This window comes from Notolabrus celidotus, chromosome 17 (genome assembly GCF_009762535.1).
Source record: "Notolabrus celidotus isolate fNotCel1 chromosome 17, fNotCel1.pri, whole genome shotgun sequence".
Taxonomy (NCBI): Eukaryota; Metazoa; Chordata; class Actinopteri; order Labriformes; family Labridae; genus Notolabrus; species Notolabrus celidotus.
This window is the reverse complement of record NC_048288.1, coordinates 19,348,500-19,365,888: the sequence shown is the minus strand read 5'-3', so window position 1 is coordinate 19,365,888 and position 17,389 is coordinate 19,348,500. Positions and strand designations below refer to the sequence as shown.

General features: G+C 40.4%; 1 protein-coding gene across 1 annotated transcript; it reads right to left on the bottom strand.

The window, feature by feature from the left end:
* Positions 1–327: 327 nt before the first annotated feature.
* dlec1 (DLEC1 cilia and flagella associated protein) lies at positions 328–16,933 on the bottom strand. The gene is given in 39 exon segments (XM_034706907.1): positions 328–549; positions 664–766; positions 2,213–2,363; positions 2,464–2,625; positions 2,740–2,937; positions 3,050–3,140; positions 3,308–3,402; positions 3,520–3,642; positions 3,733–3,831; positions 3,956–4,158; positions 4,230–4,300; positions 4,720–4,835; positions 4,910–5,061; positions 5,138–5,205; positions 5,285–5,470; positions 5,551–5,669; positions 5,764–5,880; positions 6,596–6,746; positions 6,930–7,060; positions 7,172–7,324; positions 7,842–7,972; positions 8,101–8,197; positions 8,284–8,446; positions 8,700–8,776; positions 8,892–9,084; positions 9,218–9,380; positions 9,479–9,569; positions 9,726–9,818; positions 10,873–11,009; positions 11,085–11,258; positions 11,520–11,607; positions 11,693–11,780; positions 13,417–13,631; positions 13,777–13,961; positions 14,051–14,125; positions 14,128–14,163; positions 15,403–15,559; positions 16,357–16,497; positions 16,591–16,933. Coding segments are annotated over 39 exon segments (5,004 nt in total). The 5' UTR covers positions 16,675–16,933; the 3' UTR covers positions 328–422.
* Between the last annotated feature and the right edge of the window lie 456 nt (positions 16,934–17,389).

Sequence of the window (17,389 nt, the reverse complement as noted above, 5' to 3'; positions counted from 1 at the left end):
TGGGCAGTCTAGTGGGCTCCATGGGAAAGCCAAAAATAGATGGGGAGTCGTTTCTTTTTTAAGGATAAAACTTTGCACTAAATGCTGGATTTCCTGTAGGCAAAGCTGAGATTCCCAGAGGAAAGTCCCAGAGGAGTCACTGCTGCTGTTGGTCACCCTCTGGACAGGATGTCATATTGTAGCTGCTCGACAAGCACAGATACAAGAGGCAGGAGAGTTCTCTAAAGCTGTTCTTGCTAGCTACAAATCTTTAACCTATTTTTATATGATTGATTATCTTGATAGGAAATCAGTGAATCATCAATAACCCAAAAGTGGAGACCTGACTAGTTGTTCTTCCTTTTTATTTACATTCTTACAAAAAGGACTATAAATAAGTTGATTTAAGAAGAACATGTTAAACAACTGGTTGTGATTTTGTGTTATTGGAGGGCCGAGTTGGACCTGTACACCTCATCGAAGGATCCAACCCCTTGGAGCTGCAGAGTGAGGGGGGTCTTCACCAGAGGAGACTGGATCACCACAGTGGACCTGAATGCTCTGTCCTCACTACAAAACATTATATTCAAACATAAGAAATGTAAGAATCTTTTGAGATATGATTGTAAAATGTTTTTTTGAATGCCTGAGTAGAAGCTGTAATAGCAGTCTGTGGTTTGATACCTGGGAGTGAAGCTGATCTGAAGACGTTGGCTGCAGCTCCTGACATGAAGATCCTTGGACTTGAGAAGCCCAAAGTCTGGTGTCACTCTGAACACATCTGAATCTGCACGTAAACACAAACACACACCTACAGTGAAACAAATGTGGGTCTAAAACACATATGGGTTTTTTATATTGACTGTACATTAATATAGACGACACATCCATCTCCTACAATTGTAAAAAAGTGAAGCCAAAAATACTGCCTTGATGGGAGCTGACATATTGTGCTGGTGACATATTTTGGAGCCAAGGCATGTGCAAAGGCGATCTGGCTAACCAAAACAAATGTTAAAATTTCTGATAAAACGCCAAAGATCCCCTCAGGTCAGAACAGTTTACAGTAAATATCTGACAGGTCTTAAAGGTTAGAAAACTCAGTCAAATTTGGCATAATTTATTAAACACACAGAACACAGTCTCTGTAGGTAAAGTAGTCTATCTAACACTAGCAGAGCTAGCACCACCAGCTTTTGGTCCTCCTTACGTCCACAACTGTGCCACGCTATGAGATGTCATCTGTGAATGTGTTATAGCATTATAGCAGCAGTCACAGCTACAGCCCCAGCTAGTGGCGGGTGGCTGCGACTTCTGCTATAAAGGCTTACACGGGACTTCCACCAGATCCGTGTCCGGCCCGTCTCCGATCCGCTGCGGTCTCGCTCCGGGCTCTCTCGTGCGTCAACACCCACCGGTTGCGTTTTCGGAACGCAGCACGGAGCAGGACCGCCGGACAGCTGGAGTCATGTGACCGAGGTTTTCCAACCGCAATCACTGAATCAAGGATTCTCCTCCTCCTCTCCTCATCCATGTTGTCTTTATGGTCCTCTGAAAACCTCTGACCTGTTGGCTCCAGGCCTAGCTCCACTCTAAATGACATTTTTTTTTTGTCATAGTTAAGTTTAAAAAAACAATCTAACGATAACGTTAATCGGGTTTTTATTTTGTTTTGGGGCCTGACTTCCTGTCAAGCTCCATCTGCTCTGTCCTGAACTGATGCGTCGTGCTCCGGCATCCAGCAAAAATAGAAGTCTTACGTATCTGATCCGTTGCGTTCCGACCTGCCAGATCAGAGACACAACTGGAACGCAACGTAGCGGATCCAGTGGGAGTTAACACATTGACTAGAATAGAAACCTATCAGATCCGGTGCTGTGACGGATCGGAGACGGACCGGACACGGATCTGGTGGAATTTGGCCTTTAGACTGGCAAGGGTGACAACGTTTAATTGTTTAGTCGACTAAACAAACTGATACCTTCTCATTACATTGAACTGACTTTGGGTTCAAAATAGTTTCAATCATCAATATTCCTGTAGTTACATAGAATAGTGAGGTGTGCTAAATATATTCAAATTAACTGGCTCCCTAAGTGCTGTATGTGTGAAAATGCTTGTTCCAAGATGGTCTACAAAAGTTGTTTTTCAATTAAAGACCTTGAGAAACCCAGAAGCAACATGTAAGTTCTGATGTGAATGCGTGAGATACTGAAGACAGCTCAGTAGTTACCTGTAACCAGCTTCCAAAATGTGTGGGCTCCATGGCTGTACAGGTTGACTTCTACTGTCTGCGTCAGTCCAACATAGCAGGACCCAAAGTCGATGCTCTCAGTGGACAGACGCAATGTCGCAAGATCCAAGTGGGCGCAGAGAGGCACGGTCTTCACAGAAAGGAGAAGAAATTCACTTTGGAGTGTAAATATTTGAGACATCTACAAAGTGTTGCACAGTTTTTAGCTTCATTTCTTCATTGACTCTTGCCTGCAGTGTGTTGTTGCTGTGGTGGATCAGGAGGTTTTGCTGGAACGTCAGCTTCCTAAGCCCACTTTCAGTTCTGATTATCGTCACGCCAAGTAGGTCCTCCTCATCTGCCCGGTGTGCATGGTCAAGAAGAGATAAGGAGCTGTGGAAGACCACCTTTACCTGTTTGAGAGGTACAGACAAAAGTACACATTTCTTGAGAGATAAACAAGAGGGCAGAACATCCACATTTTTCTGCTGCTCTATCCACAGTGCTCATTCTCAGTGAAGTCTCACCTGCATGCAGTGCTGAGGCTGCAGCACCAGAGTCTGACTGTCACCAGTAGGAGGGTTACTGGAGGTGCTGGTCCGCGCTCGAGGCTGTGGCTTGAGCACGAAAAATGGCGGCTGAGTCCCCAGTCTAAAGTGTAGGGGCATTTCTGAGTTGTTCTTCAGCTGAAGGGTCTGAGTGGTGTCAAATTCGTGCACTACCAGCTACAGAAACAACCAGAAAAACAACCAATAAGCACAACTGATTAAAACCTCATGCTTGAACTTCAGCTTGTCAGAGCAAAGTTGATACATGTTGTAGGTTTTTCTCGCAGACCTCCTCCTCTGATTCTCCCCGCCGTAGTAAATCACCAGCTGAGGCTCTGAACTCCAGCACCCCTTCGTCCTCCTCCATGTGCACACACAGCCTGCAGTGACAGGGAGCCCAGAGGATGATATGCAACTTAATCAGACCACCTCTGAGCTCCTTTAATCTAACCTCAGCCTCATTTTCATTCAGGAAACATAAATACAGTCAGAGCACAGCATTGAGAGCTTTTCTGGAAACATAAATAGTGTGATTGTAATCACTCACAGCGCAGGCTTTACGACGGCGAGTAGATCCATCCTGACAGGCTCCAAATCCAAACCCTGAGCTCTTAGAACTTTACCCGGGACACAGGCAGCCATCTGTAAACACACACACAGCAAAATCACCAGGAGATTCAAGCCACATGAAATCACTGGTGTTTGCTTATTCCTGGATTTGAAATTTAAATTTGCTCATTAGCATAGCAAGGATGTTACCTCAGAGCCTAGACTCAAGAATCCCAGAGCCAAGCCCACACAGTTGGACTCACAAACTGATCCAGAGAGAGTCAAAGGAGTGAAAGAAATGTGGGTGGTGCTGCTTCCTTTTGCTGGAATCACCTAGAATTAAAGAGCAGAAGAAAGAAGATGATTATGTATATGGACAGACAGAGCAGTGATTCGGAGTTGGAATAGATGTATATGGCTTACTATCTGCTGAGGAGTGATGCAGTATGGGTAATCTGAGAGGTTGCAGGCTTCCTCTTCCTCGCAGTCATCCTTGTATTCAAATTCCACCTCATCCTTGTCCTGGAATTACAAAAATGAACCCATATGGAGCGGAAGAATAAAAGATGGCCGACTCAACCAAAGGCAATGGCACAAAAGGCGTTCATATCTATGTTTCTGTATCTGTGCTGTTAAATGTGCTCACAGTCATGCTCTGGATTGGGGTGCTTGTTCCCTCAGAGTTTCCTTCCCCGGCTGCTTGAACGTCTCCATCATCATCATCATCCCTTAAATCTCCACTCAACACCTCATTGTCATGTTCATCTTTAACAGGAGAGGTTTCCCCGTGTGCCACCGGTTTACGGTCAGCCTCATCAATGTTGTAAGTTTCCCAGTCCATGCGGATATCTATCGTAAAAAATGAAGGTTAGATCAATTCAAAGGCCACGCTGTTCAAGAGCTCACCTGAGATTACTTACCAAACATGCTGGGATTGTTGATGCGAAGGGAACGAGATGCTGTGTCCCCTCCAGACACGTGGGATCCAAACCTTATGATGCAAACATAAAGGCATTATTTAAATTTAAGTGGTGATAACAGCAACATTTCAGGAGCAGGGCCACACCTCAACCGTGCCTCTTCCATTTTCCCATAAATTCAAACCTGACCATTTCCTCCTTTCTCCCTCTCGTTTCCACATCCCTCCCTCCCTTCCCTTTCTCCTTCTGCTCCTCTCCTCCTCTCCTCCTTCTCCATAGGGTCCTGAGGGGGTTCATCGTGCCCGGGTGCTATGGCGGATCCCCTACGAAGCTTCCCCAAAGCGACTACGAGTTCAGTATCGATCAATACAATAATCCGTTATCAATAAACTATCTTACAAATCTCATTCTGTTGTTGGTGTGGTCCTTGCTAGTGAAAGTAGACTCATAATGGTGATTGGAAGAGGAGGAATTAAAAGCAGTAACAAACTGTATGGTTGGTCCTTTGGTCTGGTTGTCTGGGCGTGGACCTGTCATCTGGAAATACAGCGGGCAGCCTTTCACTGTCATCTGCATGGGAATGAGCGTGGCCTCCAGATCTCCCACCTGCAAGAAAAACAAATGTATTAATCCCCTTAATTCTTAATAATGTGTTCCCATCCCATCTTTTGGCATCATACTTTGCATATGAGGTGATCTCTGTATTCCCCCCACATATCGGTGTAAGCGGTGACATCCACAGTCTGACTCTCAAACGGTCCCAGCATCCCAGACGCTGGCAGAACGAAGAAAGCTGCACCTTTCCCGTGAGCCAGCAGGCTGCTCACAAAGTCTGAAAACAGATCAAATAATAGTCAGGATCTTTGCAGCATTGACTCAGTGTGTTGGAATTCAAAGTGAGAGCATACCCTCATGAGCTTTTTCTTCCACTTTCTTTGCCTGGATCGAGTGAAGCGGCTTCTTCACATATGTGAACCTGCGATTCAAATGCATTCTGTGTCACAGTTCAGTCATTCTCTTGTTAAATAATCAGGTCAGTGGGATGGTTTCTTTACCGGGGCTTTAGCTGGCCACTTGGACTTGAGGTGTGGCAGTTGAAGTACTCTGCCTCTATAGTGAAAGGTGCAGGGATGGCGGTTTGATTTGTTATCAGGAGCTGCTTGGTAACAGCTCTCTTTAAAACCACGTTGTCTCCAAAGTCCAGTAACACAGCTGAGGGACTCTCATCCTCAGAGGTGGACCTTAAATTAAAAAAAGCAGCCATTTTTAACACTAAACACTTAACACTAAAGCTGATTACTATTAAAGCCAAATTTGGTACCTTCCACTTAGTGAATAGGACACGCTGAGTTTCTTGGTTTTGGAGGCCACAATGCTGAGAACAAGAGGAGAGTTCATCTCCTGGATCTTACAGAGAGCCGCCACATCAGTCAGCTCCAGCTGGACAATGAGTCGAACATCACAAGTCATACATTTAGTGCTTGTTTCAACTAATGATGTCACAGTAAAGTGGAAAATTTAGTACATATCTTACATCTGTGTGAGAGGCAAAGATAACTGTGATGTCCATGCTGGCGTTAGGTCCTAGGGTACCAGAGGAGGGCTCAAAACTGGCTGTGCAAAGATCAGCTTGCTTTCCCTGAAGCTGAGACTAGTGGGAGAAATGTAAACATACATATCCAGTTACTGACAGCTCTAAAGACATTATATATTGAGCAAAATGTATCTATGGCACAAAGAAGATCCATAAAATTGATAATAATAATTTTATTTGTAGAGCACTTTTCAAAAACCAAGTTACAAAGTGCTTTACATGGGCAGCAAAATAAAACAGGCAGATTATAAAAACCGTCAAGTCAAGATAAAGAAATAAAACATATTCTAAAAGACATAAAATTCCCATAGAAGAACTCTAAAGGAATACAATTATTTTAAAATATATTTCTAAAGAGGGTTAAAATACAATAAAGTCAAATAAAATTCAGATAAAATCTGTGAAGGCTCTGCGATAAAAGCATGTTTTAAGAAGGGATTTAAAAGAGCTCACTGACTCAGCAGACCTGATGGTTCCAGAGTGTCGGACCCCTCACTGCGAACGCCCTGTCCCCCTTTAGTTTTCATTCTTGTGTTAGGAATGCACAGTAAACCTCTGCCCGAGGATCTCAGTGCACGCGTCGGCTTGTAGGGTATTAAAAGGTCTGCTATGTAGCTCGGAGCAAGTCCATGTAGAGCTTTAAAAGTAATCAGTAAAATCTTAAAATCAATTCTAAAACATACAGGGAGCCAGTGCAAGGAAGCTAAAACAATCCTTCATACAGGAGTTTTAACAACCATTCCTGTCACTGTAAATTTAGCCGTCAGCATACCATCCAGATGAAGTCAGTTGGCAGCAGAGTCTGATTGAAAAGTGTGACGGCCGCCTTGGCAGGAACTCCGATGTACAGTTCAGACATCAGCAGCTCACAGTTCAGCAGACACACCTGAGGAGACTGCACATCTGCTCGCACTGACAGGTGACTGCAAAGAACACACAGGTGGTGACACTTGTTCTCAGCAGGACATTATCACAGAGTAACATTGTTGTCATTGTAAAGGCTGGTCCCTGTGCACCAATTAAAAGCCCCTAAGCTCCAGCTGTCTTTGAATACAAAGCTTACTGAAGGACATGTTTTTACAAGAGGAGTGGTGGAGCATCCTTACCATCCTGTTCCGTTCTCCACTGTCAGCTCCAGCTGGGAGTCGTAGTGCTGACAGAAACTTGGCACAAATATCACATTCACACTGCAGGAGGTCAAGGGGGGGAGCACACCTCTGCTGGGCTCCACTATGATCTGAACAACAGAGATGCATGAAGATTTAAAAAACAGAATTTACAGGTATAAGCCAAATCTTTGGTATGATTTAATCCAAGATGAGTTGCTTCATTATCCAGAGGTGCATACCTGTGTGTCTTGCTGACTGTTCAGCTTTTCTTCTCGGGCCCAGTTTGCCTCCAGCTGGGTGATATTGGTGAGGAGGAGCGTGGTCTGGGTCTGTTCCCCAAGTTTCACGAGGCCAAAGTCCACACTAGGCACGTCAAGGGTCACCATAGGACCCTATTCAATTAAAAATAAAAACAAATATAATATAATAAAATAAAATAAAATAAAATAAAACAAAACAAAATAAAATAAAATAAAATAAAATAAAACAAAATAACATAACATAACATAGAATAAAATAAATACAACAAAATAGAATAAAATAAAACAAAATAACATAACATAACATAGAATAAAATAAATACAACAAAATAGAATAAATGGAAACAAAATAACATAACATAACATAGAATGAAATAAAATAAAACAAAGTAACATAACATAAAACAGAATAAAATAAAATAAACACAAAAAAATAGAATAAAATAAAATAAAACAAAATAACCTAACATAACATAGAATAAAATAAAATAAAATAAAACAAAATAACATAACATAACATAAAATAACATAAAACAGAATACAATACAATAAAATAAAATAAAATACAATACAATACAATCAAATAGAATATGCAGCAAACTTTTGGGGTAGAATTTTCAGGCTTTTTTGGAGATTTAGCCATTCTCACCTTGAAAGAGACTTCAACAGCCAGAGTGACAGGCTCATGGCGGTGCTCTATGTGGCAAACCAGACTTGTCACAACCTTCTCCGGTTTCCCTCCAGTCACAATCAGCTCAAAATCAAAACACTCGTTCTCCTCTGGATTTAAATACAAGAAGGACAAATCAATCAGTAACTACCCAATATATATGAACTACTGTGCACAATACTAATCAAAGGAAACCCAGATTTCCCTCCGTCAATCTACATTATTATTTGTGACGCACCTATTCTACCAGCAGAGGGCTCTACTTCCATGATGTGGTTGAGGCTGTTTATTCTCTCCCATTGGAAGGAGATGCAGGTTTTGCTGTGGTTCCACATCTGATGCACAAAAGAAACACATTGATTTAATAAAAATCTAAAATCTTAAAATGACATCTAATATTAAGAAAAATAATGTTAATGACCCTGAATTGTCTTCGGGTGGTGGTGCAAATGAAAATCTCTCCAGGTATCACAATAGTGTAGGGGTCGAGTAGGACCTGGTATGGCTCTGTTGACCCCTTGACCTCTATCTCCAGGGCAATGACATCACTCACTTTGGAGCCAGAGCGCACAGGCTGAAGGACACTAGATTTTCAAACACACACACACACACACACACACACACACACACACACACACACACACACACACACACACACACACACACATACAAACACACACACACACACACACGATCCAGAGCTTTGAGATATGAAAGGCACCCTTAACAAGCTCGTGTTTAGTAAACTTAACAGCTGATGTCAGAGTTTCTTTGATCATAATGGGCCTTTTTTAAAATAATGAACATTTACAGTACAGAGAGTCAGAGGAGCTTTACCCATCATCACTGGGCTCTGGTGGCAGCTCGGGGACATCCCTCAGGACTAAGTGACACACACTGTGGTAATCCTCCAGCTAAAGGATGAGAAAGAACCGAATAAAATGTAAGAGCCAGGAGTTTGAAAGTACAACATGTGATCAAATAAACCTTTGTTTCTTGTTTTCTGTCAATATTCTTTATCTTGTGCACCTTTTTGGGACAAAAGGTGAACAGAAACTCCTCCTCCTGGCACGGGGACAAGACTCCTGACATGGGGCGGACCTGGAAAACATCATCTGTGGCCTGGTGGAACTGGATATGTGAGGGATCTGGGGTCTCCCCTGGAAACAGCGTGTGCAGGTTTGGCTTCATGATCTGCCAGTGATAAGGAAGCTCCAAATGGCTTCAGCCCCAGAGAGAGAGAAGATTAATGATAAAGTACTTCAATGTGATATTTAATAATCCCCTAAGAGAGACTCTAATCTGCTTTCTTGTTGACACTTTGTCTGGATGATACACAATACTGTGGGGCTTACACATTGTTTCTAACGATGAGCCTCTTCTCCTGCACAGAGTGAGGGTTACATGGGCGGAAACGGACAAAGTGCTCTGCAGTGAGGTCATGCACCTCTCCTAACACAGGACGCTCCTTCTGTCCAGATACAGACACAAGCTCAAGAGCAATCAGCTGGCCTTCACCTGAGGAATGCACATTACAGAGAAGACAAGGTGGGGTAAATATAAAAAAGAATTACATTCTACTTGATGGTGGAGGAATTCAGAGCCCTTAGATTCACCTTCAGTGGAGATGTCTTTGATCTGGCAGTTGTCACAAACAACTGTGAAGACCTGACAGCTTCTCTCAGCGGTAGTGGGAAAGAAAACCACCTATACAAACACACATACATTTTTCCCACCCAGTCACCTTGTACTTCTAGTCCAAATAGAAATCGCACTAAACTCAAGTGAAATACAGTCTAATATAAAACATATATATAAAGCATGCATCAACATACTGCATATGTACTTAGCTTTATAACTCACCTCCACCACAATGGTCTCTCCAGGTTTCAGGGCAAAGACAGACGGGCTGATTGCAAATGGTGGCTGCTCGGAAAAGAAACTTTTTTCCACTGACTTAAAAAAGAAAGAACAGAAAACAAGTAAATGTTTCATCTTTAAGTGAGGAAAAATCACTAGATACCAACTGTTACTCACTCTCAGAAAGATATATAATTTTTTTATATAGCACCTTTAAAAAATATGTGGACAAAGCAGAATTGGAAGAATTCAGGAGGATGACAGAATACACCTTTAACAGACGGGGAGAAATGTAAAAAAATATCTAAAAATAGAAAAAATAAAATACAACATTTTAATAACAATACATATAAATTAAACAGAATAAAGTGATGAAACAGTAGATGGTAAAGAATTTTTAAAAATCATTAAAAGCATCTGAGAAAACAGAAAAAGATAAATTAAGAGCATTAAAATAATAATTGAAAAAAGGAAAAAAAGGAAATAATAAATACTCAAATAAATAAAATGAAATGAATTAGCTAAATAAAATATAAATGTAATTAAAAAGGCAAAGTCATACTTTAAATATATATTTATTTTCTTATTTTCATTACTATTATTACTCTTAATTTAATCATCATTGTTATATTCACTGCTTTATTCAGCTATTAACCTGTTTACTTATTAGAAGTACATCAAAACAATGATTTTATTTAATATTATTATCTTTTATATTAATTGTATTTACTGTGTTTATGCGTGTATGTATATACAATATATATATATATATATATATATATATATATATATATATATATATATATATATATATAATAATTATTATTATTATTATTATTATTATTTCTTTTTCTTTTTTGTATGTGTATATATATGCATACATATGACTATGTTTAAAATATGAAAAGATGTTTGAAATAATGGACCTGTAATGTAAAGTTTGCGTTTTGCCAATAAAAAACAAATCTTGAAAAAAAAAAAGGCAAATAAAAGCAATAAAAGCAAGTTTGTAAAAGTGAGTCTTAAGAAAAGACTTAAAAATAATGTGCAGTTTATCAAATTCTGTAAATGTATAAATGTTGCAAAAAATGAAAAAAGCAATACAATTGTGAATTATAAAAAAATAATAATGTGCAGTGTAGATCGTCACCCTGAGGTTGGAGGTTGGCCACTGGTTCTTCGGGATGATACAGAAGGTCCCGGTACTGAGCCCAACATTTTGGCAAAAGAACTCAACAAACTTCACTCCTCCAATGAGACAATAACCACAGTCCAGAACCTTTGGTACTGTAATAATGAAAGGGAAATATATCAGAAGATCATAATGACAACATAAGGTTAGTGTGTTGTAATGAGACTCACAGGTGAGTACTGGAGGGGGTCTTGTAGCTGCAATGGGCACCAGAAGCAGGTGTTCAGCCTGTGTCTCCACCACTATGAAGTCCTCGTAATCGCCAAGAGAGTCTGGAGCAAACCGCACTGTGTACTTACAACTCATCCCTGGTGCAACAATGCCGCCCTCACCGGGGAATCTCCCTGCCAAAACACATCCATTTTTAGATTTTCTCAGCTTAATTTGTGTGTAGTTCACTTTCTTCCTCAGTAGGTAGCGCTGTCATTCACATACAACAACATAGGAATGCCCAAAAAACCACAAACTACATTCCTGAGATGCATGACCTTAATTGTTAGAGCTTCTGGCATTCCTTTTTGATACATCACTGACACTTACTGACTTCTCTGCTATCATTACTAGGAGTTTAAAAGAGGCCAGTCAGAGCAAAAGGGAGAGCTCACCCAGGCCAATAGAGAAGTATGGAGTGGTAGGAGGGATGAGGCGGATGTGACGGCTTGCAGAAGTCAGGTTTTTCAGCTCCAGAGTTGTCTACAACGAGCCAAAACATGTGACGTGTACATCAAACCAGGAAGAAACTGTTAAAGTGGTGAATGTTCCCTCAGTGCAAACATACCTCATAAACATGCCCCACACTGTAGTCAGTGAAGACCACCACTGAGGGTAGTGCTAGGAAGACTGGGACAGGATCACCATCAGTGGGTCTTTAAGAGCAAGAGGAAAGAAACACAGAAACACGTGATTGCTCAGCTCGGTTTTCATGAAGTCATGCTCACAGGATGTGGTGAGCAGGGTAGTGAGCGAACTCTGCAAACATCATATTCTACATCAAAACCACAGCGCAAACTCATTTGGTTTAACTTTCGTCATCCGCTAAAGAAGAAACCACCTGGCTCAATAAACGCCAACAGTGCTGTCAACGTGTGACTAAAGCTGGAGCAGGGTTTGTTATTGTACACTTAAAATCATGCCATCTTCTCCCAATGGTAATTTTGACCAACTGTGTTTGAATCCATGATCAAATTATGACTCATAATGTTGTTTTCAATAAATATGTGTAAGAAAAAAACAGTAGGCTCTCAGTGCAGGATGCATATTGCCTATTGTTATGTCTTCCTGTCAGAATGAAGGTTTTGACCTTTCACAAAGAATCAATCTGTATGCAAGTATTACATCACCTAGCTCTGATTTGCTTGAAAGTTGTAGCCAGATAACAAACACTGTTAATGTCTTTATATTTCTTATTTTATAAAATGAGTGGGATGATAAACTCAGTTTTTTAGGTGAAAGAGATTGTGCTAGGATCGTTTAATAATGAAATAGGAATCATTTCTGAAAACACATGTTGTTGAGAGGTCACAATACCTATACAAGATAAGAGATAATGTACAGTGAGCAGGTTGAACTCTGATAGAATTCTAATCTGCTTTAACAAGGAAGCTATTATACATTTTCTCACTTAACACATGGCCACGTACTTCGTAAATCAATACCTTTACACCTAATGCTGATTAGCAAATAATGTCATTGACTTAAACATATTAATATTTCTTTGGTTGAAAACAGTCTGTTACACTCATGGTTTGAGTTGCACACATCTCCTTATGTCTTTTAACATCCATCTATCTTACTATGCTGTTTTCCTCCTCTCTTTGTTTCAGTGATGGTAACTGGTCAGCTATTGCTCACCAAATAAATTGAAAGTGTTGTCACAGGGTCAACAGCATAGACTGTATAAAATATAGACGTAGTATCCGTGACGTCACCCATCTGTTTCTGAAGAGCTGTTTTGAGGCCAAATCGTCGACAACAGCCATATTGTAATGCGGGTTCTATTGCTCCCAGTATTGTTATTCAATGTGTCAGAGAAACTGTTATATTATGTAGGTTACCTGAACCGGAACTACGTGAGTTGTGAAAAACACTGGTTCCTGCACTGGTGTGGACTTGATAAGTTTGTCCACACTGGAGCTAGAGCGTTCCACAGACAGTGTTATTGTCAGTGCTTCATTCTCAACAGTAAACGGAGGTAAACGTTACTCTAATTAGTGTCCTTGGCTCTTGTTAATAGACTTATAGAGACTAATGCCTGGAGTATCAAGTTACACACCCCTTGCTGCCTGTTGTGGTAGGTGTGCTGCTTTATGCACTGAGATACAGGAAATTCATGTTTGCATTTAATATGTTGAGAGTGTGTACACCCTCAGCCCATTGTATTTTATCAACACAATGTCAACATCTGCCTTTCATACACAGTATGTGGTCCCAGAACCAGAACATGTTTGGCATTGACTATGAAATGATAAACAAGAGCCCTTGTATTTAGCATCTTTCAGGTACCTTTTCTCCTCTATGCCTTTCCCCACATACTCCTTTTTCCCCACTTTGGTTCTAGGCCGGACAAGAGACGTGCCACCCTTTGGAGGAAGGGACCGAGGATTGCGCAGGAAGCTGTGTTGCTCTTGAAGCCTCTGTAATTTTTCCCATCCCTCCTCTTGGTCCTTTGCGCTTGGCTCACCCTTCCACTTTGGTTTGGGCTTGGTCTGGTTTGGCTTCTGAAGCATATTAACAGATATTCAGAGTACATGTCTCCCTGTTTACCACATAAATAACCTGTTTCAAAAACTAAGATGAATCAAGTTCATTATATTTTCATCATAATTGTTATCGTCAAAAGAGTGTGCGTGCTTAATTCATTACCTCCTTGGATGCTTTGCTCCACTTCGGGGAGTTTGAGCTGGATTCAAATGTAAGAGTGATATCTGACTCGTTCATTTCAAGTGCAGCCTTTTCTGGGCTGGGAATCAGAGTATAACCATCATCCTGAGGCTCCTTGGACACATGCATGGTGTATGCGATGGTGGGTTTGACTGGGTTTGATTTTTCTGACAGGGTAAAGATAGGTAAAATATTGAACCAAAAGAAAATAAATGTATTAAATATGTACTAAAGTGTCCTGAAGAGGGTCATGTACTTGCTGATGGTGCTTTGAAATGTGGTTTATCTGTAGTCAAGTAGTCTTGGGGGGAAATCAGGTTGTTCATTTTAGGAGGTCATTATCCACACACCAGGGGAAGGCGGATTTAACTGAAAATACAGATGACAAATCATAAATCAAAGTCTAACATCTCAGATATGATATAGACCAAACAGGGCCGGAGCTAGAATCTCAGCGCAAAGAGGGCAGAGCATCCTCAAGGGGCCCTTCTGATAGTCATATTCACTACTGGAAAACAGCTGATATATTGTCTCCCCTACTTATCAATAAAAAACACAAATTCTCACTTATTGATCCAAGAGAGCCCATAAAAGGCAACAGGTTGCTTGTCGAGTTCAAATGTTTCAGCTGCGCAGAGGACAGCACACAGCACTCTACTGCATTGATTAATGAATCGTTCAGCACCGACTCCGATGGACAGCGACAGGCAGGTGCAATCTCCAGTACTGTCTTTCTCAGGAGTAACATTAACATAAAATAGACACAGTGGTTTAAACGCAATTTCAAAGGCAGTCTACAATACCTCAGGAGATGATACACAGGTGCCGAGATCAGCATTTTTAATCACAACCCTGACCCAAACCCTTATTACAACCCTAACACTAATCACAACCCTATCCCCAACCCTAACCCTAATCACAACCCTAACCCTAATCCTAACCCTAACCCTAACCCTAAATGTAATCATAACTCTAACCCTAACCCTAATCACAACCCTAACCCTAACCCTAATCCTAACCCTAACCCTAACCCTAAATGTAATCATAACTCTAACCCTAACCCTAACCCTAAATGTAATCATAACTCTAACCCTAACCCTAATCACAACCCTAACCCTAACCCTAATCATAACCCTAACCCTAATCATAACCCTAATCAATAATAATCATGGCCGAATGATATAGCTTATGGAACTAGGGCTACCTACAGTAGGATGTAGAAAAAATGTGCAGTCCATTTGTAGCCTCCAGGACTGTTATTATTGATCTGTTTGTAAACGTTTGAATTATTTAGCAGTGTATCTTTACGTGGGCATGCTTTGAGTATGGTTGTGGTGTGCACGCCTAAGCTTAAGCATTTCATGGGCCCATCTTTAAACATAAGATAAATCATTATGAATGGTCATGCCATATGCGTTTTCAGGTGTGTTAGTGTGTACTTTCATTCCATATATACAGACTTCATTCCATATATATCGAGTTTCATACCATATATTCAGACATATATCATTTCCTGAACGCCTTACAATATATATATGTATATATATGTATATATATATAGCATGGATTGGATTGGATTCCACATTCTTGACAGTGTTCCTATCTTACCTGTCAGGAGGCTCTGGTGATCATTACACTCTCCCATCTCCTCCTTCATTCTCTCATAAACCTGGCTCTCTGAGGCTGCAGCCCGAGCTCTGGCCTGGATTAAATGATTCTCCAATATGTCAGCCTCTTTATTACAACGGTTATACTCGGAATGAGCCTGTGTGATTGAGAAAACAATACATACATCAACAAGATTTGTATTACTAGGTACTAGGGTTGCAAAATTCCGGGAATTTTCAAAGTTGGAAACTTTCCATTAGAATTAACGGGAATTTATGGGAATAAACAGGAATAAACCAGGAATTTACTAAATTGAAGGTTGGCTCTTAATAGGGAACTTAAATATAGTTGGGAAAAATACATTTCAGCATAATCCTAACTAAAACAACCAGATTTCATGCAAGTACAGTTGAATATCTATGCTATTCCTCAATCACATGCACATAGCAGACTGCTTACTGCAGAGCTATAGAGACCACGCCCCCTACATGCACTGTGCTTGAGAAGCTTGAGGGAAGACGCTTTCTTATTTGCATGTTGAATGGGACTTTGTTGGAGGGAGAGGCGGGCTCTTTTTATTTAACATTTTGAATGGGACTTTGTTGGGATTGCATTTTTGATAATTTTTGAATGGGTTGGGTCAGGGGGATGAATAATATTTAACTCAACATTCATGTTTTTGTTCTTCAAGGAAAGAATTGATTGCTCAATAAAATATTTAACACTTGATAAAGTTCTACTTACAAATACATCTGTTTTAATTGTATTATTTTTGGAAGGATGTCTGCTAATAACAAAATTAATATTTATGCTTGGGTATGATACCTTTCCATTAAATTACCCTCAATTTAGAATATTTGCAAAATTTCCCAGCTTACCTTCCCATGGAAAATTACCGGAAGTCTTCAACCCCCATGCAACGTTACTGGGTACATATTTCTTCTGTTGACATACCTGTTGAAGCTCTTTCACATATCTGTCATGGTAGCTGCTGCATTCATTCTTTGTCTTGATTAAGTTGGACAGAGTGTCTTTTCCAATGATGTTTTTGGAGTAAAGGTCCTCAAAGATGCTTGCTATCACATGAGAAATGTCCTGATGTACAATTAAGAGAGGAAATGTTTTGAACTGTTCATCTGAAATATGTCTGGATTATTATTCATATTAACCAGCAGGTGAGTTCATTACCTGTGTTTTCCCAGATGCAGGTCTGTGACTGCTCACAGGGGGATCAAACTGCGTCGTTTTCCTCATCTGTGTTTCTTCCAGCATGTTAAAATGCGTCACCAAAGTTAATATTTCAGTTTCTTAAATGCTAGAGTCAGCTTTAACACGACAAATTGATGAAAATTGTCAGCAGGCCAATACTAGTGGCAAATACAGTCGACGTAATGAAATATCAGTCTACCGAAGCATACCCATGTTTTAGTAAAAGCTGTTACTGAAATTTAATTAGCTGAATTTGAATTTAGTTCACCGGTAGTGGCTTTTCCTTTTTTAGCGCCATATTTGTTTACATTAAGTTGCCGTGACAACAGCCAAGTCTACATCCGGTCCAGCACTCCAGAGAGGAAATCCCACGTGTTGACGTCACAACAAATCCTTAAATGATCCGCCTTTTTACCATTTTGACAAACAGCCCACTTGTACACTCGGCTGTTCGCCCATTAGATATATAGTTATGTCCAACTCTAATTGGAGTTTATAACTGTCAAAATAAGTCTTTCTACGTTTGTTACTGTCCTTTTTTTTTTTCTCTTTTCTCTTGTCTGCATATATATTTCTGGTTTGTGTCATGGTTGTCACAAACTGTCAAATATTAATGCAATTTATTCTTGCAGGAAAGAAAAGAAAGAAAACATTTTTCTTCTGTGCTTGTGACTGTGTGCATGCGACCATCACCATCCCTCTTAGAACTCTGGCCTATCTTTTATTGACAGCTAATATCATGTTCTGTAAAAGAGGGCGTGCACGCCTAGGTGGGCCA